General features: G+C 32.9%; 4 protein-coding genes across 8 annotated transcripts; 2 read left to right on the top strand and 2 right to left on the bottom strand.

Annotated features, from left to right (window-relative positions):
• Positions 1–2,575: 2,575 nt before the first annotated feature.
• Positions 2,576–6,418, top strand: LOC123196614 (protein-tyrosine-phosphatase IBR5-like). The gene is made up of 5 exons (XM_044610666.1): positions 2,576–3,015; positions 4,136–4,235; positions 5,155–5,212; positions 5,463–5,569; positions 5,865–6,418. The coding sequence occupies exons 1-5, from the start codon at positions 2,779–2,781 to the stop codon at positions 6,176–6,178; spliced, it is 816 nt and encodes a 271-aa protein (XP_044466601.1). The 5' UTR covers positions 2,576–2,778; the 3' UTR covers positions 6,179–6,418.
• Positions 6,419–8,743: 2,325 nt separating this feature from the next.
• LOC123196320 lies at positions 8,744–14,360 on the bottom strand. 5 transcript variants are annotated; one of them, XM_044610300.1, is made up of 12 exons: positions 14,066–14,360; positions 13,228–13,470; positions 12,423–12,632; positions 11,728–11,808; positions 11,560–11,646; positions 11,385–11,480; positions 11,202–11,255; positions 10,812–11,093; positions 9,748–10,694; positions 9,424–9,472; positions 9,273–9,312; positions 8,744–9,117 (listed from the first exon to the last, which is right to left on the bottom strand). In XM_044610300.1, the coding sequence occupies exons 1-12, from the start codon at positions 14,066–14,068 to the stop codon at positions 8,969–8,971; spliced, it is 2,241 nt and encodes a 746-aa protein (XP_044466235.1). In that variant the 5' UTR covers positions 14,069–14,360; the 3' UTR covers positions 8,744–8,968. The 5 variants fall into 5 exon arrangements, with proteins under 5 accessions (XP_044466235.1, XP_044466232.1, XP_044466234.1 ...); XM_044610297.1 differs by having other exon boundaries at positions 9,748–11,093; positions 14,066–14,129; positions 14,212–14,355; XM_044610299.1 differs by having other exon boundaries at positions 9,748–11,093; positions 13,228–13,467; positions 14,066–14,129; positions 14,212–14,355.
• Positions 14,361–16,428: 2,068 nt separating this feature from the next.
• On the bottom strand, positions 16,429–19,718 carry LOC123195837 (probable lipid-A-disaccharide synthase, mitochondrial). The gene is made up of 8 exons (XM_044609693.1): positions 19,395–19,718; positions 19,040–19,139; positions 18,815–18,920; positions 18,496–18,719; positions 18,009–18,087; positions 17,632–17,870; positions 17,134–17,360; positions 16,429–16,885 (listed from the first exon to the last, which is right to left on the bottom strand). Exons 1-8 carry the CDS (start codon positions 19,634–19,636, stop codon positions 16,699–16,701), a joined length of 1,404 nt encoding a protein of 467 aa, XP_044465628.1. The 5' UTR covers positions 19,637–19,718; the 3' UTR covers positions 16,429–16,698.
• Positions 19,719–21,980: 2,262 nt separating this feature from the next.
• Positions 21,981–23,793, top strand: LOC123196028 (GDSL esterase/lipase At2g42990-like). Its single transcript, XM_044609911.1, has 3 exons — positions 21,981–22,476; positions 22,608–23,097; positions 23,451–23,793. The coding sequence occupies exons 1-3, from the start codon at positions 22,012–22,014 to the stop codon at positions 23,642–23,644; spliced, it is 1,149 nt and encodes a 382-aa protein (XP_044465846.1). The 5' UTR covers positions 21,981–22,011; the 3' UTR covers positions 23,645–23,793.

Raw genomic sequence — 23,793 nt, 5'->3', positions numbered from 1 at the left:
TTTCTCTGTTATTTAGCAACAAAACAATTCATACTGCCATATACATTTCTTTAACCCAGCTTGAAACATTCCTATAGCTAACAAAAAGAAGCTGCTGAAATAATCAATAAGTCATTAACTTGCATGGAAATGAAGTTCATATTTTGTGATGTTTACCTGCAAAATCCTGCTAAAGATTAAAAGCATCATTTCTGGATTAAGCACCTCCAGCAACCATAACATCAGAATCTCCAAAAAATCATCCTCGCAGCATCACCAATATTTAGTGCCCCAGGAGCACAAGCAGTAATTGCAGGCAGAGTGGTTAAGCCCCTGTATCAATAGCATGAGACCACTACAACAAAATAGAGATTGACAACCAAAAAAAACCATTATTAATGCAAATAAGAGACTGATATAGAACACAATTCAAACAAACAAGTCAGGTCCAACCTATTCGGCCCAAGCCTATACCCCAACCCTGCACATAAGCCTAAGGTACTTCATTGAGTGTAGCAACCTTACTTGGGTCAAGCCAAGGAGAACCCAAATTAAGAAAGAAATCAAACCCAATAGTATTTGATGTAATTTTAGGTTTGAAGCCAATTTATTTATAAATTGTATTTTGTTTATTGTTAATTATTTTATTTTGGGAAGTGGAAAATCGAGTCAAAAAAGCAAAAAGAACATTAATAATAGAAAGGCAGACACACTTGTAGAAATTAACCTCTCAATGATAGGATATGAGTATAATGCAAATGAAAATTACCATTTAGTAGGGGCTGGGGATCTCAACATATTTATATTATATTTATTATATTATATATTAATCTAATATAAATAATAAAAAATAATAGATTAAACTATGTAGATTTTTTTCTATATGCAATCGGACGGGACGGCTCAAAAATAATGCAAACCGAAATTCTGATGCCAAAGTACTTTGGAGCAGTAAACCTGGAAGCTCTGGAAGACAACGCAGCAGAGGAGTCTGCTGGAAGGAAAACTGGCAGCAAAAGTACAGCAGGGGACACAATTGGAAAAAAAATAACGACTTTACCCAAAACGTGGACATTACATAATGTGCATCATTATTAATATGTAGACCAAGTGTAAGAAATAAATAAATATTTTTGTCACATAATGTAGGTGCATATTCTCCAGACAAGAAGATGATCAACTAATCAATCATGACCACGTGTCCTCCCTTAAATAATATATTTAAATTATTGGGAAGTTGTTGTTCATATTTATCATCTTCCCAAGGGTACATTAAATATAAAATAATTAAACCAATGTTATAATACGTATTATATTTGATGAAAAAAATAAAATTATATTCTAATTTTTTTTAACATGTAACGATTCTAAAAGTATACGTATTTTTTTAATTGAACAGACAAACAAGTTTAATAAAATCTCTAAATATCATATTCACGATGATTGATCACAACGATGATAAGTCTTTGATGAAGGGTTCGAATTCGATAATATTTTATTATTGGAAATTGAATTGTTAGGTTATTTGAATATGATCATAACGGGTATTTGATTAGAGGTAGATAAAAATTACTTTAATAATCTATTTTTTATTATTTACGTTACTATTATTATTATGTTTGGTTTATAAATAATAATTTAGGACAAATATAACTTTATTTTTAATTAATATAATAAATATTATAAACATTTTTTTAGAATAATTATATCCAATGATTTTTTAATAAAATATTAAATTAGTATTCTTTTATTATCTCTAACTAAACATAATAATTATTATTTATATCTATTAAATTTTATCAAGTATATTAATCATTTATACCCTTATCTTCAAAATAAACACATCTTATCCAGTTTAGACAATCAAGAGAATATTACAATGAGATTTTTAATTTTGAGATATTAATTAAAATAATTATCTTTTTTGTTTTTTATACATATATAATTACTTTTTTTTATCACTATACAAATATAACCATTTTTTAATTTAATTTTACAGAAAGGACTCTAAAATTTAGGATTGACTGAATAGGTTGGCTAACCTATCAAGTGTGCATAATTTTTTTTTTAAATTTATAATAATCTATATGAATTAAATATAATTAAATTGTATTATATTATTTTATAGGTTTTATTTTATACCTTGGTTTGGTGAGTGGGTAAATTTTATATATGGATTAGATAAATTTATATATTAACTAGGTGACTCTTGATTGGATAAATAAAAAACTTAAGACTATTTTAAATATTTTATATTTTAAATTATATATAAAAATAAAATAATACTCTCAATATATATATATATATATATATATATATATATATGTATATATATACAATAAAAAAATTAAATTATTTTAACCAATAATATCCCTTCAAATTTGGTTAGATGCTTATCACATTCAGTATGATTTTTCAATTGTTTTTCTCCGACAAAATCCAAGTACACGTGGCAGGAAAAAAGGGCGTGCCAGGGAAATCATTGCAAATCTACAAAATCAAGGGCAATTGCAGCAGGGAACCAGGAAGAAAACAAAAGAAAAGTCAAGTAGGAGGAGGAGGAGTTGGATTAATACAACCATAACGATACATACATGCACATGCCCATTAAGAATCTCTCAAATCAATCTCTCTGAACAACGCCTGACACTTTTAATTTCGTATTATCTCCTCTTTCAACCAAATTTGGCATAAATCAACTCAGTCTTATCATAATCAATCGGAACCCACCTCCACTTTCAATCAAATCTTATTTTACCAGACACTTGTTTCTTGATAACAACTCTAATTGTAACCGTAATGAGGAAGAGGGAAAGAGAGAACCCATGTGGGGTGTGTGGGCACTACCACAAGTACGAAGAGGGGGAAGTCTGCGGGATTTGCGGCCACCGTTCCCCGTACTCATCTGAGAAACTCTCCCTTCATGTCAGTGCCTTTCCCTCCGAGATCCTGCCGGAGTTTCTCTATTTGGGTAGCTACGACAACGCCTCTCGCGCTGAGTTGCTTAAGGCTCAGGGGATTACTCGTGTTCTTAATGTGAGTTTTTGCTTTCTTTAGGTGTAATTATGAATTGATTCTGTTGAATTTATTGATTCTGTGCTTTTTTTCTTTAAGCTTGTTGGGTTGTTATGTTAGGGTTTGCAGTTTGGTATTCTCATGATGTCAACAATCATTGAAGAAGTTTATATTTATTACTGATATGAACAGTTCAGATTATGGGTTGAGTTCATGGGGAGATGAACGTACAAATTTCGTAGGAGGAAAGATTTTATATATTATTGTTTGATTAGGCGGCTGTGAAGTAGCTGAGTGAAGACTTTAAGAAAGGTGTGTTGTGTTTGATGATTTCTAGAACTGGTTTGTGATTGGCAATTATGATTTGTTTGAAGTAAGGTATTGTGAACTGATATAAGGTGAAATATCTTTGGATTTCATCTTGGAGTATTTGCAAATAGAAGATAAAATAGAATTTTTTGGATCAGAAATATTGACACTTAAAAGATCACACAAGTAGAAATTTGAAGATTATCAGCTTAATGAACTGTTTAATTTTAGGGTTTTCTCTAATTGAAATAACTTTGAAACAAGTTGAAAGACCTTGTGTATCAACAAGAACAATGGTAAGATTTGGTTGTTATATAATTCCAAATTATACCAGTATTGGTTAGTGGATTTCCTTTTATGGCCAAAGCAAGGATGCTTTGGACTCAACCGTAAGTGGTTAGCAAATTGGTTTATGATGTAAACTATGGTGCTTAGTTATGTGGTTCAAAATCGATGTATACTGATGGAACTGATGCTTTCCAATGACCGATTCCTTTATATGAGATTTGGTGGATGCTATAATTTTTCCCATCATGATAACTTAAAATTTTATTTCTTATAGAATTATGATCTTTAGTACTATGCTGGCTAATTATTTGATACTTTGTGGCACTGATCAAGCTATTGGCGTTTTTCTTCCTCTTTAATGGATTCTCTTCATTTTCATATTTGGGCATAATTATGTAATTCCATCTCTGGTTCTTCAGAAAAATTAACTGCCTCTATCAATTTATTGTTTGTTCATGATTAAAAAACTTGTGACTTTTAGATTCTTAAATTTTTTATGAATTCTGGCATATTTTTTATACCTCCTATTTTGGCCTATCTGCAGACAGTTCCTTGCTGTCAAAATCTCTACAAGAACTCATTTACCTATCACTGCCTTCAAGATGACAAAACTTTACAATTTGATGATGCAATTGTGTTTTTAGGTAGGTTTCTATTTTTAGCTCATTGTATATTGGTGTCCGTTGGTATATGCTTATTTTTGGTTTAGGCACTTTTGTTTATGAGTTAATTTAATCGTGCACAATATGTGGTTAAATTTGAATGCAGTGCCAGTACGTATGTGGTACTACATCTTTATTACTGTTCATTCAGTTTGGCTGCCTATTGTTGAAATCATTTGCTGTAGTTGGATGTTTTCATGTGTACATATATTTTATGAAAAAGAAAAAAAATCTCTGTAGTTAGGTTTTATTTTGCTTCAGGAAGTGAAAATGAGAGTACATTGCGTGCTAAGAGGCATACATCCTGTGAGCTCTTTATGTGACACCTTTGGTACATGAAACCAACATCTACTGTGGTTATTTGTGAGTACAAAACAACCGTTAGTCTCAGTATGATTCAGATCATTGTGTACAGATCTCATCAAAAAAATATAGAATGAGAAAAGATTATCATTATATATGGGCTATGAATTTCCAAAATTTGAGAATTTTGTGTACTGTGTTCAAATGGTAAACTTTGTTGATTGTGCTGTCATCTTAGACTTTAGGTGCCAAACTTTGACTTATCATGTTAATAGTGTAGAAATTTTTTTAATTCATTTGTTTATTGTTCAATTACTTCATTAATGCTGTAAAGAGACACTGATGAATGTCAAAAAAAGGAGAGTGGAGAAGCTCTTGCTTGTATTTTGTACTATTATGGAATAGAGTAACAAAATGGTCTCAAATGTGATTCATGAAAAATCAATGGGATTGTTGTTGGATTTGATCAATTGCTTTGCAGTAACTCAGATGTTCCCATTTAAAAGTGGCTGCTGTTCACATATTGTGACACTTAAATTTTTCTACAAGGCAAAGTATTACTGACAACAAATTTTTTTGTCAATTTATTCTTTGACAGAGCAATGTGAGAAGGACAAGGCTCGAGTTCTTGTGCACTGTATGTCTGGAAAAAACAGGTTGCTTATTGCTAAAAAATAATTATCTTTTTGGTCAAAAGGAATAGCAGAAACTCAAATTACACTCACATGCACATAAAAAGATAGACAGTGGAATGATAGAAAGGGCTATTATGTACTGCCTATTTGGTCTTATGCAAAAGCCTGTTGGGTCTTTGATTCTGCCAACTTTTGAAAGTTATGCTGTGATTATTCCTTTGGACTGCTTAGATCACTGATCACTATTGAATTGTGATGATCTATTTGATAGGTCACCCGCTATTGTAATAGCTTTCTTGATGAAGAGTAAAGGATGGAGGCTTCCGCAGAGTTATCAGTGGGTGAAAGAGCGGAGACCATCTGTTGACTTAACACAAGGTACTTTCATGTCTGTGAACAGAAGCATTCATTATGCAGTTGAAATTATACAGAATGAACTTTGATGTGTCTAATTGAGAATGTTCTGGGAAAGTGGCAAAGCATGGATTTCTTATTTTCTTCTACATTTGGTTGCTGAAGTACGGACAACTGAACTTTTGTATTTTTACATTATACAATAGCGATTGAATTTATATTTTTATATTGCAGTGCTTAAAATTGGCATTTTATTTAGATGTTACACACGCACTTAAAACTTTTCCATTACCTTGACTTTGTCTGTTGAGTATTGCAGCTGTCTACCAGCAGTTGCAGGAGTATGAACAGAAGATCTTTGGATCAGTAGATACTAGCAATCCTCTCCTGCCTTTCGTCCCGCCAGTTCTGCCATCATTTAGCTTTGGCTTCACAAAGACTAATGATCCGGTTCCTGTCCCTGCTTTCAGTGGTAGCTCTGGCACAACCTCCATTTTTGCTGGAGCTCAAAATATCTCTCCACAGGAGTTCATTTTTGGAGCTGGCCATGCTGAGAAGAACATCCCTGAAACTCCTTTTACTGGCAACATACCAAACCCAAGTGGCAGTGATATTCCAATGGATAGCTCTTGAATCCCTTCCTCTTTCTTCAGAAGATGAGCCGAGGCCACAAGTTGAACGAGTCCATTTGGTTGTAAACTGGGAGTAAATGCCCTGACTCTTCGTTTGTGAGATTTGACGTGTAGATACACACTGTGGGTACTTGCTTCTTCAGTCCACTGTTCCATGTGCTCTCTATCAGGCCCATTCTCGAATTTTCATTTTATACAAGATACTTTTTAAATAGAAATTTCACGTTGCTTGTGCTGTTAACTAATGTTTTGCCGTACACATTGTTTTTTCCTGGTCTCGAAAGCTAAATGGAACTAAGTGGATCAGATGCATTGCAGTGAGAAGAAATGTGTCTGACTAGTGGTGGATATGAATAGAATTGAATCCAAATACTCTTTTACTTAAGTTTGGTTTGAATAAAAAACAGTTTAGTTCGAATTCAGTTTAAGTTTGTCAAGTCAAAATTAGGAGCAATTTAAGTTTAGTTTGGTTCTAATTTATAGTTTGAATTTATAACTTTAAGTTTGAAGCACATTGATAAAGACATGTTATTTTATCAAATAATACATTAAACAATGTTATTTGATAATTATTTGATATAATTTAAATCTAATCAGTAGTTGATTTATAAATCTATACGAATCGAATTCTCCTTAGGTCGAATTTTGCTTGGTTTTAAAAACAAGTTAACTCTCTTGAATTGAATTCGGATTTAAATCAAATTGAGTCAATTTTTAGTATTCAATTAGTTTAGTTCGGATCCAATTTATGTGTGATGCATGTTGCTCCTCAAAATACAAAAAGAAAACAGCTTGTTTTTTATTTTATTTTGATTGGGGAGGGGTTCCAGAACAGAGTAATGGAAATTCTTTTTGAAATTGCACCCTGTGCAATGTTTTGGGTAACTGATATATGTGTTGTCTGCCTTGATGCAGGACAGGCATTTTATTCTGCTTAGGCTATAAAATTGACTTAATTAGATTAGGATTATTTTAAAAAAGGGAAAAAAAAAAAAAAAAGCCCTCAAAAAAGTGATTCTACGTCTAAGAAACTTGTGCTATTACTTTGTTTAATTTTCTTAAAAATAAGGAATTCTTAAAAGCACTTTATTACCTTAATTAAGCTACCGATAAAATTATGTGTATCGATTTTTTATACATAAATATATACATATTTATATATGTTATTATATAATTAAATGATTTTAAATTAAAAATAAAATAATACTCAATTACGTGATGACATATATAAACGTATATATAATTGTGTATAAAAAATAGATACGCATAATATTACTCTTAAGTTATTTATGCCACACATCATATCATATCATATTTCTATGCTTCTCATGAGTGAATTATCAGATATTTCTTAAATCTTGTTTTTCATGTCTTTCATCTTTTGAAATCCTTGATTTCATACCATTTTCTCCTACTAAAAGTGGGATTTGTTCTCGAGTCTTCTTCATGTGAACCACTCATAGGTTTATTAATTAGATGCTTGGTAAAAATTTTCCCGAATTTTATATCTCTCTCATGTAACTCTCTAAATTGATTAAAATAAAAAATTTTCTCTAAATTAAGGTAATTACTTCCTTGAAAAGGAAATTTCATAATTAATGGTAGTTTATGTTTGATGTCATCTTTCATATTCTTACAAATTTTAGGACATTCATCCCTCTTTGAGTAGTTTATCTCTTTTAAACAAATATCATATCCTCTAAGATACCAACAATAGAATCATTTTGATCATCATAGACAGCTTTCACCTTGTTATTTTCTTTAATTTTAAAACTCTCATTATTGAAGAGAAAATCTTTTTTATATTAAGTTTCTTCCAATTCTTCTTCAACTTTTTTATTTCATTCTCCTTTAATGGTACAAAAATCAAAGCTCCCTCCAACGTTTCCTTCAATCTTATTGGATACCTCTATAATTTTCTTTTGTCCCCAAGTTGTATACATTATCTTGTTCCCTATGTATAACATTCACATCATATTGTCTTGGACATCTTAGGAGAACATAATATGCATGCATCCGTCTCCACTACATTACAAAGGATTTTAGTTTTGTAGATTTCCCTAACCTAAAGATATAAGTTGTCTACATAGTTATGCTACCCCTTATACTATGAGATGAGATATAATTCAATTTTAGCTTATGGTGCTCCACCAATTTATTAGATATTAAGTTCTTACAACTACAACAATCAATTACTTACAAGTTTAGGAGTGTCATTGGTTGCCAATTGTTGTTCCAAATGATTGCTTCTATTTCAATCTTTTTTGTGCCCAATAATAAACTCTATTTAATTCTTCAACTTTTTTATTAGCTTCTAGATTTTATTGCTTCTATTTAATTAACTTTCCTAGACACCAAGGAAGTAAAACTTTCTATTACATTAATAAACTCTTTTCTAAACACAAACTATTCCCTTTATTACTTCAATTAAACTCTTTCTTAAATACAAAGTTACTCCTATTAAAACTTAATTTCTTAAACATTAAACATTTTTAAATTCAAAATACAACTTAACAAATTTTGAAAACATGACATTAACAGGCCACATCACCCACAACATGCGTCATACCACATCAATACATCATCATACTCCTTATATTTTATGTTTTGGTAATTAAAACTTAATTTCCTATACATAAAATAATCCTAGATCAAAACAGAAATTTACAATTTTAAGAAACAAAACTTAACACGCCACATTATATCACATACCACATCATCATGTCACATGTCATGCCATATCATTCAGAATATCTTCAACAGCCAGTATTATATCTTCCTTCCACAGCTACTACGCAATGCACGTTTCAAGGGAGGACTTGGCGAGCCACAACAACCCTGGATCATTCCGTTTCAACACTAAATAAGTTTCTGCTTTTCCGATTTCATCCGAAACAACATCTTCATTGAAACCAATCAAATTCAGAATCTCCAAGGCAGCTGTAAGCCAAATAAGCAGGATTAAGTCAAGGTTAAACAGTATGCACTGCTTTAAGATAGAAAAATTCTTAACAATCCTTTCTATGTCAGCCAGTTGACAGATTAAGAACATATAAATATTAAAAAAACAAAAAACCCAGAGAAGAGATTTAGACCTCTATAATGTGCAACATTCCTCTGGATTATGGGGTTAGCCTGCAATGCACCAACCGATAAATAATTGAGGAAAAAGTTTTGAAGAAGAAATAGTCAAAAGAAACCATTGAGAAAGCAACAAAAATTATATTCAAAGTTGGAATATTCTACCTTCCGGAGTCTTTTGTACTTCATCTCCTCAGGGTGTTCAATCACATTCCTGCCAAAAGAGAAATAGTTCCACCTTTCATTAGTACCTCTGGCACTGGAAATAATTGATTAAAAAGGCTGTAGTACTGGATTAACCAATTATCTTATACTATTTAGAGGGCTGGTCAGAAGTAGAATCTTCAAAACCACTCGATGATGTAATTGAATTTCAAAAAAAGGCAGGATTAGGCAGCCTATGATGCAATTCCATTTTTTTTTTTTCTCATGTTCTTAGCAATTACAAAAGAGGGAGAACGGGAAACCCATCAAGCTAGAATAACATACCTAATTATCCTAAATAGAGTTTGCAGGACAGTAGATGCCTCCAAGGGATTAACTTCAGCTTGCAGCATCTCAATCGCCTTCTGCAGACGGTTACAAAGAACAGTCACTGGTTCTTGGATTCTCGTCAATTCTTGGGCATCTGGACCTGGTTCATCAATTTTCATACTGGATATACCATGTGGATGTACCAGAGTATCATCAGGATCAGGCTCACCCTGTACAATGCCACTGGCCTGAGATTCATCTGGATCAGGTTCTCTATGAGCCTTTATATTGTGTTGATCTTCCTTGGTTTCATTCACTAAAGAATGTACAATGTTTGTATATCCTGAAATTCTCCCCTTAGCCTCTGAATCATCTGGATCAGGCTCATCCTGTACAATTCCATTGGCCTGAGATTCATCTGGATCAGGTTCTCTATAAGCCTTTATATTGCCTTGATTTTCCCTGGTTTCATTCACTAAAGAATGTGCAATGTTTGTATATCCTGAAATTCTCCCCTTAGCCTCTGAATCATCTGGATCAGGCTCACCCAATCTCTTCCTTGGCTGAAGAATGCTTTCCACCTCCATTACCTGAGAGTGATGAGAATAAGGTTCAGCCACAACTCCAGAATTAAAGAGAGCTTCAGAGTCATCTGGATCAGGTTCTTCAAATGAATTTGTTGCTGCCAAAGTTACCCCATCCAAAGAATCATCAGGATCAGGCTCAATCTTGTTTTCTTTTTCAACTAAGTCCATATGATCAGATTCATCTGGATCAGGTTCTTCAAACGAATTTATTGCTGCCACAGTTACCCCATCCAAAGAATCATCAGGATCAGGCTCGATCTTGTTTTCTTTTTCAACTAAGTCCATATGATCAGATTCATCAGGATCAGGTTCTTCAAACGAATTTGTTGCTGCCAAAGTTACCCCATCCAAAGAATCATCAGGATCAGGCTCAATCTTGTTTTCTTTTTCAACTAAGTCCATATGATCAGATTCATCTGGATCAGGTTCTTCAAATGAATTTGTTGCTGCCAAAGTTACCCCCTCCAAAGAATCATCAGGATCAGGCTCAATCTTGTTTTCTTTTTCAACTAAGTCCATATGATCAGATTCTTCACACTCTTCAGATGCTCCAAAACTGTTAGCAGAAACATTAACTAATCGACGATAAGCAGCAGCCACTGAAGAAGCGCGAGCACTCGCCAACTGTTCTGAAACATTTCCCCCAAGCTTGTGGGAAGCATTTCTAACATCTTCAGCAAACAAATTTTCTTCATATTGGTCTGAATACCTGACACCCCTCAAAGTGTGGCCCCTTGATTTAGTCCAATCTAAAGAAGCAGCTTCTTGATTCAGCTGCTCAGAAAATACATGATATCAAGATAAGGCTGATACAATTCAGCCATAATAATAAAATCAATATGCCAACCAGTTGTGAAAACTCAAGAATGTACATCATTTTACCTGTTTATCAAGAGCATAAAAATTTGCATCATGTTCAGAGTATACCATGTGCGCCTGAACAAAAGAAAAGAAACACTTTAAGTTCCTCGATAATCATCTGCTAATCTAAAACCATTTACCAATAATCTTGATACAGCAGAGATAGAAAGAGAACACAATAAAGCTGTTGATAATAAGGCTTACAAGTTCATGCAAAAGAGTTTTCTTAATACTCTCATATTTTCTGAAACCCTTAAGATTGTCAGTTCGAAGACGCAGAGATATTTCCTCTCCATGATTCTGCGAAAGAAAAGAGTAAACAAGTTTGTAGTATTACATGATATAAAGCTGCCTGTTGTATTCTTAGAATGGATGTTACCTTGTTAAAACCAAGAATGCATTTTGGACTTATGCCAACATAGCCAACAGGGGCCAGCTCTTTCATTATTCCTACTCGCCAATGATGCTTTACACAGAGAAAGGAAGAATAATCAGACCTAATGGAGTTTATGTGGTTATTAACACCAGAAGCAGCATTTAATAGTACCTTGTTCATGATAGCAACTATTCCAGGATCTGCAGCAAGCATATGCATTCTTTTCAATGCCTCTGAAGCTGAAGGATTTAACTGTAGACAAGTAAAAATCAGCTTAAATCCCTTTGAAGGCAAGTAGCTTGTTATTTCCCATGGAGACACACATGTCCCAGCAAGCCAAACATTTGAAATTCACCATAAAGTACATATATTTCGAACTGCAGCATATGATTATCTTCATGTACACCATCAAAAATTTAGACTAACCTAAATGCCACCAAGATAAAATAACAGAAGCAGAAAAAAATTCAATCCAATAAAAGATATACTACTACGGATATACGACATTCCATTTCAAGTCGGTATTTGAGAAACAATATTCATCTAACAAACATATCTTAGCTAAATTAAAAATTCTCATTTTAGAATTAGTACACATTTCTCTGTGCCCACAAGCTGGGTTATTTTATCTGCCAAATATCAAAAAGGAACTTACATTAGAAATTAAGGCTCCACCTTGTGTTTGATGCCAGTGACCATGAATTAGTTTCTACAGACAACAAATTGTCTAGTAGTTCCCACAATAGTCTATACTAACTTTGCAGGCAGTTTTGTGTAATTATCAAAATTGAATGCCAATATCCTTACAAAAATGGCAAGTAACCAATACATATAAGCTTAAACAGAATCTGCAAAGCTGAACGTACCTCTACTCCGGGAATCTGAAGAGTGCGAAAATCACAAAAGATATATTGTCCTTGAGGAAGTTTCAGTGGGGGAAGGGGCCCATGGAACATTCGTTGCCTCAATCGCTTTTCTTCTTCATCAAATCCAACTATCCTCAGGTCTGCCTTCTCATTTTGCAGAATTTTGTTAACTTCATCTTCAGATACTCCCATCATTCTGATTGGCTTCCCCTGAATTAGGAAAAAAGCAACAAAGCACTTCATTAGACTTGGTAACAGATTAAATCATACTTTGAGTGATAAAATAACATCAATAACAAGGTGGTTTTCCTGAATTCTGCAAATGATATTAGAGGTTCAGTTCTACAAATCACTTTTTAACATACTACAATCTTTTTAGATAAATATGTTAATTTAGCCGTAATATTTGCAAACAAGTTTAGAAGATGGCAGAACAACAACTGCCACTTAACTCAGTTTAAGGGAATTTTAGACCAAAGATGCAGAGAACCTTCTCCCTGCTTACTACCGTTCCTGAATAGATTTAATCATATTAATTAGGAATCTATCAAATAAATCTCTCCCACATGCAACCATTGCTTTCAAAGCATGACATCATTCATGTACCAATGATAGGCCAATAACTTATCTTAAAAGGATTAAACATATCCTAGGGTACAATTTAATCATGTACCACCAGTCCAAGAGATGCAAAAACGAACCCAAACCCAATAATCATCACGTTTAGATATAATGTTTCACATCATCATTATATTGAAAGAAAATTAATTAATTCCAAAATAGAAGCAAACAACAAAAGTGATACCTCAATGACACAAACTTCCCGCAAACTTAATCTTGAATGATCATCAGAGAAAGGAGACATCAGTTTTGATCCTTTGTTTTGAGGAACGATCAACTTCATTGTATCTGCCTTGACATCGGTCAACTTATGGAGCTCATTGCCTAGCTCCTTGAGACAAGCATCAGAATTCATTTCCACAACATACTTGTTTCCCCTCCAAATAACCGATATCTTAAGTATGATTTGTGAATCTTGCATTTTCTGCTGCACAAAAGAACAAAATTACATAATAACAATTACATTTTACTATATAAACAACAATCCATAATTTTTCAACATCAGTTCTAGTATAAAAAAAACTAAGAATACTAGAGAAGGCTATTCTACTTATACAGTTAAAATTCATGAATGCTTATTCAATCAACCAGTTTAAAACACCAAAAGAACCACAGGGGTCAGCTTAAGCAAAAAAATCAACAAAAAAAAAATGTGTTCCTTGACAGTCAGTATTCAAAGTCTTCCGTTTAACAAATGAAAACATTGAAAGTAACATAAACCCACACAAAGTATCACCATTAAAAGGAATCAAGAGCAATCGTACCATGGACTAACGGAGTTTTTGAAACAAAACGAAACCCAATTTCTAGTAACAGAGCAAAGTAAATAAATAATTAAAATTGAATAAAAATTAAAAAAAAAATCTTTAAATCTCAAAATTTTTAGTCCCAAACTTACACTTCACCTTAAAAACCAAATTGAAGAAAAAAGAAAACAAATTCAATCAAATACAATAGACCACAAAAAAATGAGCTTTCTAGAAGGTGGTTTAAAGTATTTTCAACAGCATATTGAATCTTACCATCAATTATCTGATAATTGAAACTGATCAAAATCGAGAGGGTTTGATGATTTTTTTTTTTTCCCTGTAAAGACGAATAGGCTGTGATGCCAAAGAATGTTCTATGAAAATATCCACACAAATTGATCGAGCTAATGATGGTCAACCTGTATAAATAGGGAGGCGTACGATAACAGGCGGTTTATTTTAAGCGTTTTGTTGAGGTCAATGCTGGAGTGAGCGATCGGTGCGTTTGTTCCACGCAGGTGCTGGCGTATGGTCATCTGGGCGTATCTGGAAGTTTAGAATCTGTTTGGAAACAAAGACAAATGGGTCCTTCAGGTCATGGGTATCTTTCAATTATAACCATATTTGAGATACGCCATCCAAAGGACTATTGTCCATCCACGGTTGGTGGTGCAAAGACAAATACACCCCTATAAAATTTTAAATTTTTATTTAAAATTTAGTCTATTTTCATATGTTAAAAATTATTTTATTAAGATTAAAAATAAAATTATTATTTTATTGATATATTAAAATAAATAAAATTATATATCTTTTTTTTTTAGTTTAAAAAACTAATAATTATCTTTTAAGATTAAGTTTTGGAACATTTACTTTTCTCCTTAGGGTTTGAAAAACAAATCCGGCCAACTAATTCAACAAATGGCAGCCTCTCTTTTTGACATTTCTTTTTCGATGATTCTTTCTCTAAGGATGACGAAGGACAAAACCTTCCTTTAGACGACGCTAGACAACAAACATCGTCCTTTATCATCTTTTCATTTGGACTCGACTGTGTGGCAAGAGAAGAAAGAGACATCAACAAAGATGGTGGTAGAGTTTAGGGTGGACCAAGGCGATTGCTGACAGTCAAAGAGATGAAGAAAAAACCTAGGTTTGAAGAAAAAATGTAACTTTTTAAAATTTGAAAATTTTAATTAAAGGTAAAATTGTTAATTTTTAAAACTTGAAAAAAATGAAATAAAATTATATTTTTTTTAATAATATTAGTAAAATAACTGTTTTACCTTTATATTTATCGGTAATTTTAACAAAAGTTTAAAAATGAGTGGGTGTTTGAGTTTTCAAAACTTTGCTAACATGTGTTTGTCTTTACACCAAACCTTGGGAAGGAGACATGTAGACAATCGCCCATGAAGGGTACAAAATACTTATTACCTCCTTAAGTAGGTGTTCTACTGGAATCACAAGTATCACTATATAAGAGTTCTGAAAACCAAAAATTGACTTTAACAAATGGATGAGAAATTAAGTTTTTCAAACTTGAAGGGTTGTAATCACCAAGTTTTATATTATAAGAGAATTAGAGAGTGTTGCATTGCATGATTTGAAAATGAAAATATTATCAAATGAATTAAGTTTTCTCCAACTTAGAAAAGCAGCAAACAAGTGAAAAACATATAACTAAATTGAAAGAAAGATACAACTAGTTTTGGGCCCTGCTCCTGCAGGGTGGTTCCAGAAGGCTTGAAGCTTAGAATTAGCAGCCATGAAATCTCTCAATTGAATAATTGCAAACCGAAACCGGGCTTTTCTCTTGATGTTTACATAGCAAATATTATGTTAGATCCAAGGGGGCAAATGTCTGCCGCTCTCTGGCTTTTTGATATATTGAAAAAGTTGAAAACTGATTCTACCAATTCCAATATTGACCCAGTCTGAAACTGTGGAATATATAGAGAAGATTACCACCAATAGGTTCGTATTATTACGTTTCAAATATACATGCATGCATCTATATAGAATTGCTTCTAAAAACATTGACAATTAGAAAGAGTTTTAATTGTACTAATACATTTGATTATAGTGATTTCAAAGTATAATAACTTCTTTCAGCCAAGACCATCTTTACTAATGCCCCAATACTGCAAAAGTGACTTTCTGGTTTTGCATATTCAGGTTGTTTGGCTGGTGAAGCAGCTTGGCTTCGCAGCCCAGGAGCTACCGTATTTTTGTCGCACTGGCTGCCATCTCCTTCATCACACTTATCGGCATTACCGTTGTCTGCCCTGATATCTTTGATAAACAAAGAGCTAACAAAGAATTATTCTTCTAGGTAAAGCCATTGTTCTTCCTATATCATGCTTCTGCGTTGCTGAATGAAGTTTGATATATAGTCTCAATGGGAATAGCTGTCACACAAGTACCAAGTATTTTAAGGGATGTTCATGGCTTTAACTAAGTTGTTAATTTTTTCCCGTTGAGCGTGTTTTCAGGCTGTTAAAGCTGGGAAAATTACAAGGCCAATAAGAAATTGACATGGGCTATCAGGATGAACCCAATCGAAAATTATTATAAATTTATCAAATTTAAAGATATCTTAATAAAACATCTCAAAAGATATTGGAATAGATAAGTTGAAAAAACTGATCCATTAAATATAACAAAGTTTAAGCGGTTCCGCATTTAGATTTATGCCTTCAATCTTTAAGTTGGGACAAAAGCAAGTCATGAATCTAGCTGCTTTGATACCAATATTACTGAGATGTCATAATTGGGCTTGAATCTAAAAAAAAAAAAAAAAAAAATCCCCCTGGATATGGACCTGAAGGACTCTGAGAGAAGCAAATCTTATGATCAAGCTGAGTGCATCAGTTAGTTGCCTAATGTGTTGAATACATTAGTCTTCATGATTTCACAAAGCCTAGAATGGTTGATGCTGCTAACATACTTGGCGTGCAATTTGGCAATGTGAAACCAAGATCCGGCCTTTCCAGGTTGGTAATGGTTCTTTCTGGAGGAAACAGAAGTCTGATAACTTTATCAGCGGCTACAATCTGCTCTTCTTGAAGGGCCTCATCATGTATCAGCTCCCTGCAATGATTCATAACTTTCAAGTCCGGTGTGCAATTACAGAAACTCTTCTGAGAAAACTTGTTAACAAATACTACAATATCAAATTGAAGACATCACAGAAAACTATTAACATACACACTAAAAAATAAGTTCTGTCTTTGTTAATTCACACATCTCCTGAGCCTTGCATCTTTAAGGACAAGCTATTCAATCAAATCTTGGAAATTAAAATGATAAATCATGGTTGTATCGTAAAAAGATCATACTTGAGCAATCCAGCCAGCTTATCAGGGGTGCAAGATTGAAGGAGAGCTTCTGGAATTATAGGTGAATCCAAGAGAATATTGGAGAGAGAGATGTATGGTATCTTTGCTTTACGTCTGATAAACCACTCAGTTAGAAAGTGCGCTCGGTAAGCAACAACACAAGGTAATCGTGCAAGCTGCAGCTCCACAGCAACTGTTCCTGAAGTACACAAAGCAACCCTGCTTGCCTGCACACCATCACTTCACAATTAAACAATATTGTACCATTCAATATGCATTGCACGTTATTGGGTGTTGAAACTTAGTTCAAGTTGATTTCTGTGATACCACAACACAAAAAGCCTATAGTTGAATAATCATGTAACTGGTTTAGAACAAAAAGGTCATTCCCCAGATAAACCAAAAAATCAGAACTAAATCCATAATTGGCTTCAGTTTTCTATTTCTGAATAGTGACATCATCAATAATTGAAACACAGAGATACCAGGAGACCTTACGCTAAATGCATCATATTTCAGATGTGAGGATCCTCCTGGAATCAATATAGCAGGCACCGGCCACTTGTGTACAACTTTATTGACGTAGTCCTCCACATGCTGATTAGGTGCCACATGGATGACTGTCAGCAACTCAGGAAATGAGTGCTTTAATTGTTCCATAGTGCTCGCAAAGATTGGAAGCATTCGGGTGACCTCTTGTAATCTGCTTCCAGGTAGCAAGGTCATGACAGTGGCACCTTTCAAAGATAAAATTTATTAGGTCACAAGAAAAGAGGAATACAAACACCAATTAATATTCAGAATCTAAGAATTTTTTTTAGAATATTACACCATTCACATAAAAATCAAAGCAATTGGCCTCCAATTCACATTACCTGAAGGTACAGCATATTTATGTCGAAAGTCTTTACAATTTCCATCTATCTTCATTTCACATTGCATTTTGTCCTTTCCCTAAACATAAATGCTTCCTGTGTTAGTACTAAACTAACAACACAGAAAGTCAATTGAAAAGCATGAATATTCAAATTAAATTAAAAGTTTGTCAACGATTTTCAAAGCAAATGTGACCAGAAAACATGGAAACACAGATTTTCATTCCGTATGAACATGAAAATAGTAATTTTAAACCAACTCCAGACTCCAGAGCCAATTTGAATAGCATATTGGAAAGCGACACACACACACCCAACCTCAACCATACAATAGTTTCAAAGAAATTCAAATACACATTCACTAAACATTGAAACTGGAATATGAATTTCTAAGATCTTGCTAATGAATTATATGACCAGGATTAAGGAATTGATTTAAAAAAAAAAGCAATAAAAAACTTATCCAAAGCAGATCATAGATACATACCAAATTCATTTCCAAACAATCTTCCACAATAGGGTGGCCCACAAAGGTTGCAGCCAGTCCATTTGATCTACAAACTACTTCCTCGTTGGGAAGTATACACAAGACATGATCGACAAAGGTAGCTAGGTTTTTAAGCCTTGCTTCACCCCCTTTCCAAGCCCAAAATGACGGTGCTACGTAATGGAAGTGTACCACATCATTCCATTTGAGCTGACTGAATCTAGCTGCAAAAAGCATTTCCTGGTTGTCCTACAGCATACTTATCACATATGCAATATGAAATCATTTATCCCAATTCCAAGATGGCAGTTCATATTACCCCGTAATTCCTTTAGCAGACGGAAAGAGAAACCCTTGGAGTCCACTGTCACAACAACGTGAGGCCTAAACAAAACAGCAGCCTCTATAGTTTCCTTCAACTTCACCTAATATTTCAAGGTTCAAACAATCTGAGAATATGCATTGCTCGTTCTTCTATTGAGCCAAATTACAAATACGAAACTTCAAATTAACAACAAGTCATTTAAGTTAATAAGGTACTCACTCTGAACTTATAAAGATGAGGCAATAACTCCCAGATTCCCATTACTGCAATATCCTCCATAAGGAACAAGGATTTCAATCCTTGCTTGGACATCATGGACCTTACACATAAAAGAAACATTATACTGAGGAAAATTGCAGAAAATTCTACAGTGAATTAAAGTTATATAAGATGCAGTATCAAAATTTTGGATGATTAAGTTTAAAGAATCATAATATCTTACATCATCCATTATATCCTTTACATAATTTCTTTTCTTTTCCATTCCAATAAAAAGTCCATAGAATTTCCAAGTGAAATTATATATAAACCACAGTTTATTACAAGCCTCTACAAAGTGGACAGTTTAACTTACCCTCCAACACCAGAGAAACATACAGGAACAGGGGCCAGCTTCTTCAATGCATTCATGAGACGAGAGGCAAGAGTATCCCCAGAGACCTCTCCTGCTACTATGAAAACTCTTAGTTCACCATCTTTAACAGCCCTGTCAACGACACTTTTACTTGAAGTTGACACCCATTTGCTCTGTAATCTCCACAAACCCACGTTAGTTTTACTGCTCCTACTACATATCTTGCTCAATATCATCTTCATTATTCCCCAAACGGAGACAAAAAAGGTACCATTCACTTGCTTCAACACACTGCAGTTTCCCGTTGCATCGTGTCGAAATTGTACCTAGATTCGAGCCTCTTAGAATTCCCTCATTTGAGTTGGGCTGGGCTGATGTACATAATTAGGCAGTCTAAGTTCATGGGCTGTTTTCAGTGTTTCTGAAGCCACTTTCAAATCTAAGGCCTCTCTAGAAATATTAAGTAATATTTATAAATTAAAAAAAAAATTAATAATATATTTTTTTATTAATGTAATTTTAATTACAAACCAATTTAATATTTAAAATAATATTAAATATTTTATTTTATTTTTAAAAAATTGATTTAAAAATGAGACAAGTCGATAATTTAATTAAAAATAGACTTTTTTTTATATTTTTAAATTGATATTTAAATGAATTATTCAAATAATTTATATTTAAGTTTGATTTCCAATTTAAAAAATTAGTTTGATTTCATTATTAAATAATTTTAACCTCCTTTAAAATACGACAACAATGATATTTTCATGATGGGTTTTTTTAATTTTATTTTTATAAACACATAATTTCCTTGCCACGTAATTTTCCTGCAAACCATCACGCCAGCTCATTCCCCTAGTAAATGAAAAGGATTTTAATGTTATTTATTCTTTATCATTTCATTTATTTTGGGATGATAACCGGACAGGCGGTCAGAAAGACTGACAATGACAGTAGCAGAACAAACAGCTCATCCTTTCCAAGAATCATAATAATTTTTTTGAAATGCACTTGGTTTGTGAAGATGTCTGATGACACCAATCACTGGGGAAGGTGAAAACTGAAATATCACCAAACTTCATAAATGGAATCCACCTATTATGCTTATAAGAATATTTAATTTGAATAATATTTTATTATTAAAATAAAAAATTATTTTAAAAATATATTATTAATAAAATTATTAAATATAAATTATTATTATGTTTTATAAAAATAAATGATATAATAATTATTATATTTGATTAATAATAATAAAAATATTAATAAATTATTTTATTTAAATGTTCTTCAATATAATTATATTTAAATATTTTTTATATTAATTAAAAGTAAATTTATTTTTATCTTAAAAAATTAATAAATAATAATATAATAATAATAAAATTAAGATTATTAAGGTATTCTCCTAATACTTAAAGTAAAGGTAGTAATCAGATTACCACTTATATTATCTCTTATATCAACATTAGTAATAAAAGACTACTGTAATATTATATTATTAACAAATCAAATAAGATAATATAAATAGTACAAAATATATTTATAAGATAATCATCTTATAAATCATCTTTTATATTTATTATATTTATCATATTAACAAAAGTTTATTATAAAGAGAATCATCTTTGTTCTATCGTTGTCATCATCACTATTATTATATTTATCATTTTATCTTTAATTGTCTATTTGATTTCACAAATTTCTGTTTCCTTTTTAACATTTGATTAATTTAATTCAATTCTTCGTAAATTTGATATTATTTATTGTTTGTTTTTACAATAATTTTCAAGGTTGAAGTAGTGATATATTAAAAATTACGAAAATCATATTAATGTATGACCATGCAATTTTGATGCACACCCATGCATAGTTAAACTTGCAACCATACACGTCAAGATACAAGACTATATGCCTTGCCCATTCGTGCTTCTAAAATTTTGAATATCACCCCACTCATCATACACAATTGTTGCAAGCTGAATGCATTAGCTATATGAAGCCAATCCCAAGTTAGCCCTCTTGTGCATATATATGCCTCACATTCACGCTTAATTGAGATCAACGCAGGATTTGGTCAAACTTGATGCACATATGTGCATGAAGTTCACACACGACTGTATATGATATATGAAGGGCACACAACTTCATGAAATTACTTCTATACTCTTATATTTAAGAATAACTCTAATTGAAATTACTTCATGAAACTTAACTAATAAGAATTTGTCTTCATCTGATACAGAGACGAAGATGACGATAAATCATTTTTGTCTTTGATGAAGACAATCGTGACGAAAGAGAGAGAGACATTGGTAAGTTTGCTGAGGAGGAAATGATAGAGACTAGGGATGAAATGATGAATTTCGTTGAAAAATGGTGACGTTTTCAAAATCTTATATGAGAATTAGTTACTTTTCAAATTTTAAGTGAGAAAATTATTAGATTTTTAAATTAAAAGAACGAAATGTAATAAATTTTTAGTTTTTTAATATTTTTAAATAAATAATATTTTTATTTTTAACTTTTAACAATAAATTTTATCTTGGGACTATTTTGGTTATTAAAAGTGAGGGCTTAGAAGGAGTAAGTCTGTCGGCCAAAGGAAAAGTAAATGACAGAAAACCATGCAGCAGGGCTCTGGTTAACCTCGTTGCTAGTCTTCCAAGTTGTCGTAACACCGTCCCTGATACACAAAACTAAAATGGCATACAGCAGCAGCAGCTACGTTTCAGGGCTCTGGTTAACCCTCTTGCTAACTTTATTCTGTACAGCCAAAGCCAAAATTCCTGCAGTCATTGTTTTTGGAGACTCAAGTGTTGATTCAGGAAACAACAATGTGATGCAAACAGTTCTCAAGAGCAATTTTCGACCATATGGTCGTGATTTTGAAGGTGGACGCCCCACAGGCCGCTTCTGCAATGGCCGGATTCCTCCCGATTTCATCTCTGAAGCTTTTGGACTCAAGCCAGCAATACCAGCCTACTTAGATCCAGCCTATAATATACAAGATTTCGCTACTGGAGTTTGTTTTGCCTCTGCTGGAACTGGCTATGACAGTGCAACCGCGATGGTTCTAGTAAGTCCATACCTTTTGTCACGACATATATTTACACTTCAATACTTTTTCAGATAAATTCCTATGCTAGATTTGTGGCATCCATGAAAGTATGAGTTATTTCTCACAAGGGTTTATGATTAAACTGGCAGAATGTGATGCCCATGTGGAAGGAAGTAGAGATGTTCAAAGATTACCAAAACAAATTGAGAGCCCATGTCGGCCATTGGAAAGCAAAAACAATTGTGAGGGAGGCATTATATCTGTTAAGCTTAGGAACAAACGATTTCCTGGAAAACTACTACACATTTCCCACCAGAAGAGCTCAGTTCACCGTTCAACAGTACCAGAATTATCTGCTTGGACTTGCAGAAACTTTCATCCGGGAAATATATGCTCTTGGAGCACGGAAAATGTCCCTCACTGGACTTCCTCCAATGGGGTGTTTGCCATTAGAAAGGGCCACAAACATAATGGGGCATAATGATTGTGTTGATTTGTACAACAATGTGGCCATAGAATTTAACGGCAAGTTGCAGACAATGGTGACAAAACTAAACAAGGATCTCCCTGGACTCAAACTTCTCAACGCAGATGCATACAACATTTTCCATGATATCATTACAAAGCCCTCTTCATTCGGTTAGTTTACTTTCACTTTCATGATATATCTTCTTTTTTAATTTCTTGTAGTCCGTTTATAAAAGTGGGGCTGAATATTAGATTTGTTGTATTAATATAGGGAAAAAAAATGAATATATCAAGTTCATTAAAAAGTCTTGACCTAGAAATCAAAACAGTGTTGAAAATTTATCGGGCCAAGTCTAAATCAACGTGCTTGGTCAGATTCATTTACTCTTTTCTACAAAGTCAATTAAATGCATCGATATTTTTCTCTTTCTTTAATATTGTGATTAATAGCTAACATGGAACATGCAGGTTAAGAGAGTGTTTTGTTTAATGCTTTTCTTCTTGGTAAATTTATTGTGCGGCAGGTTTTGAAGTGACAAGCATGGCATGTTGCGCAACAGGAACATTTGAAATGGGTTATCTCTGCAATCAAGACAACCCATTTACATGTTCGGATGCAAGCAAATATGTGTTCTGGGATGCCTTCCACCCTACCGAAAAAACTAACAAAATCATCTCAGATCATCTCATTCCTCAGCTTTTATCAACTTTTGCATGATTGATTAATTAAATCACACTTTCGATATTTATGGTCTGTAATTTATACACTAGATTGATGGTGAAATTTCCTTGGATTGATGTTGCTATAAGCAAGGGAATATTAAGTTTGAACAGTCTGATTATCAAGATCTGCAATCGTTTGATTGA

Source organism: Mangifera indica, chromosome 14 (assembly GCF_011075055.1).
Source record: "Mangifera indica cultivar Alphonso chromosome 14, CATAS_Mindica_2.1, whole genome shotgun sequence".
NCBI lineage: Eukaryota > Viridiplantae > Streptophyta > Magnoliopsida > Sapindales > Anacardiaceae > Mangifera > Mangifera indica.
Note: the sequence above shows the minus strand (reverse complement) of the source record. Positions and strands in the feature narration are given on the sequence as shown.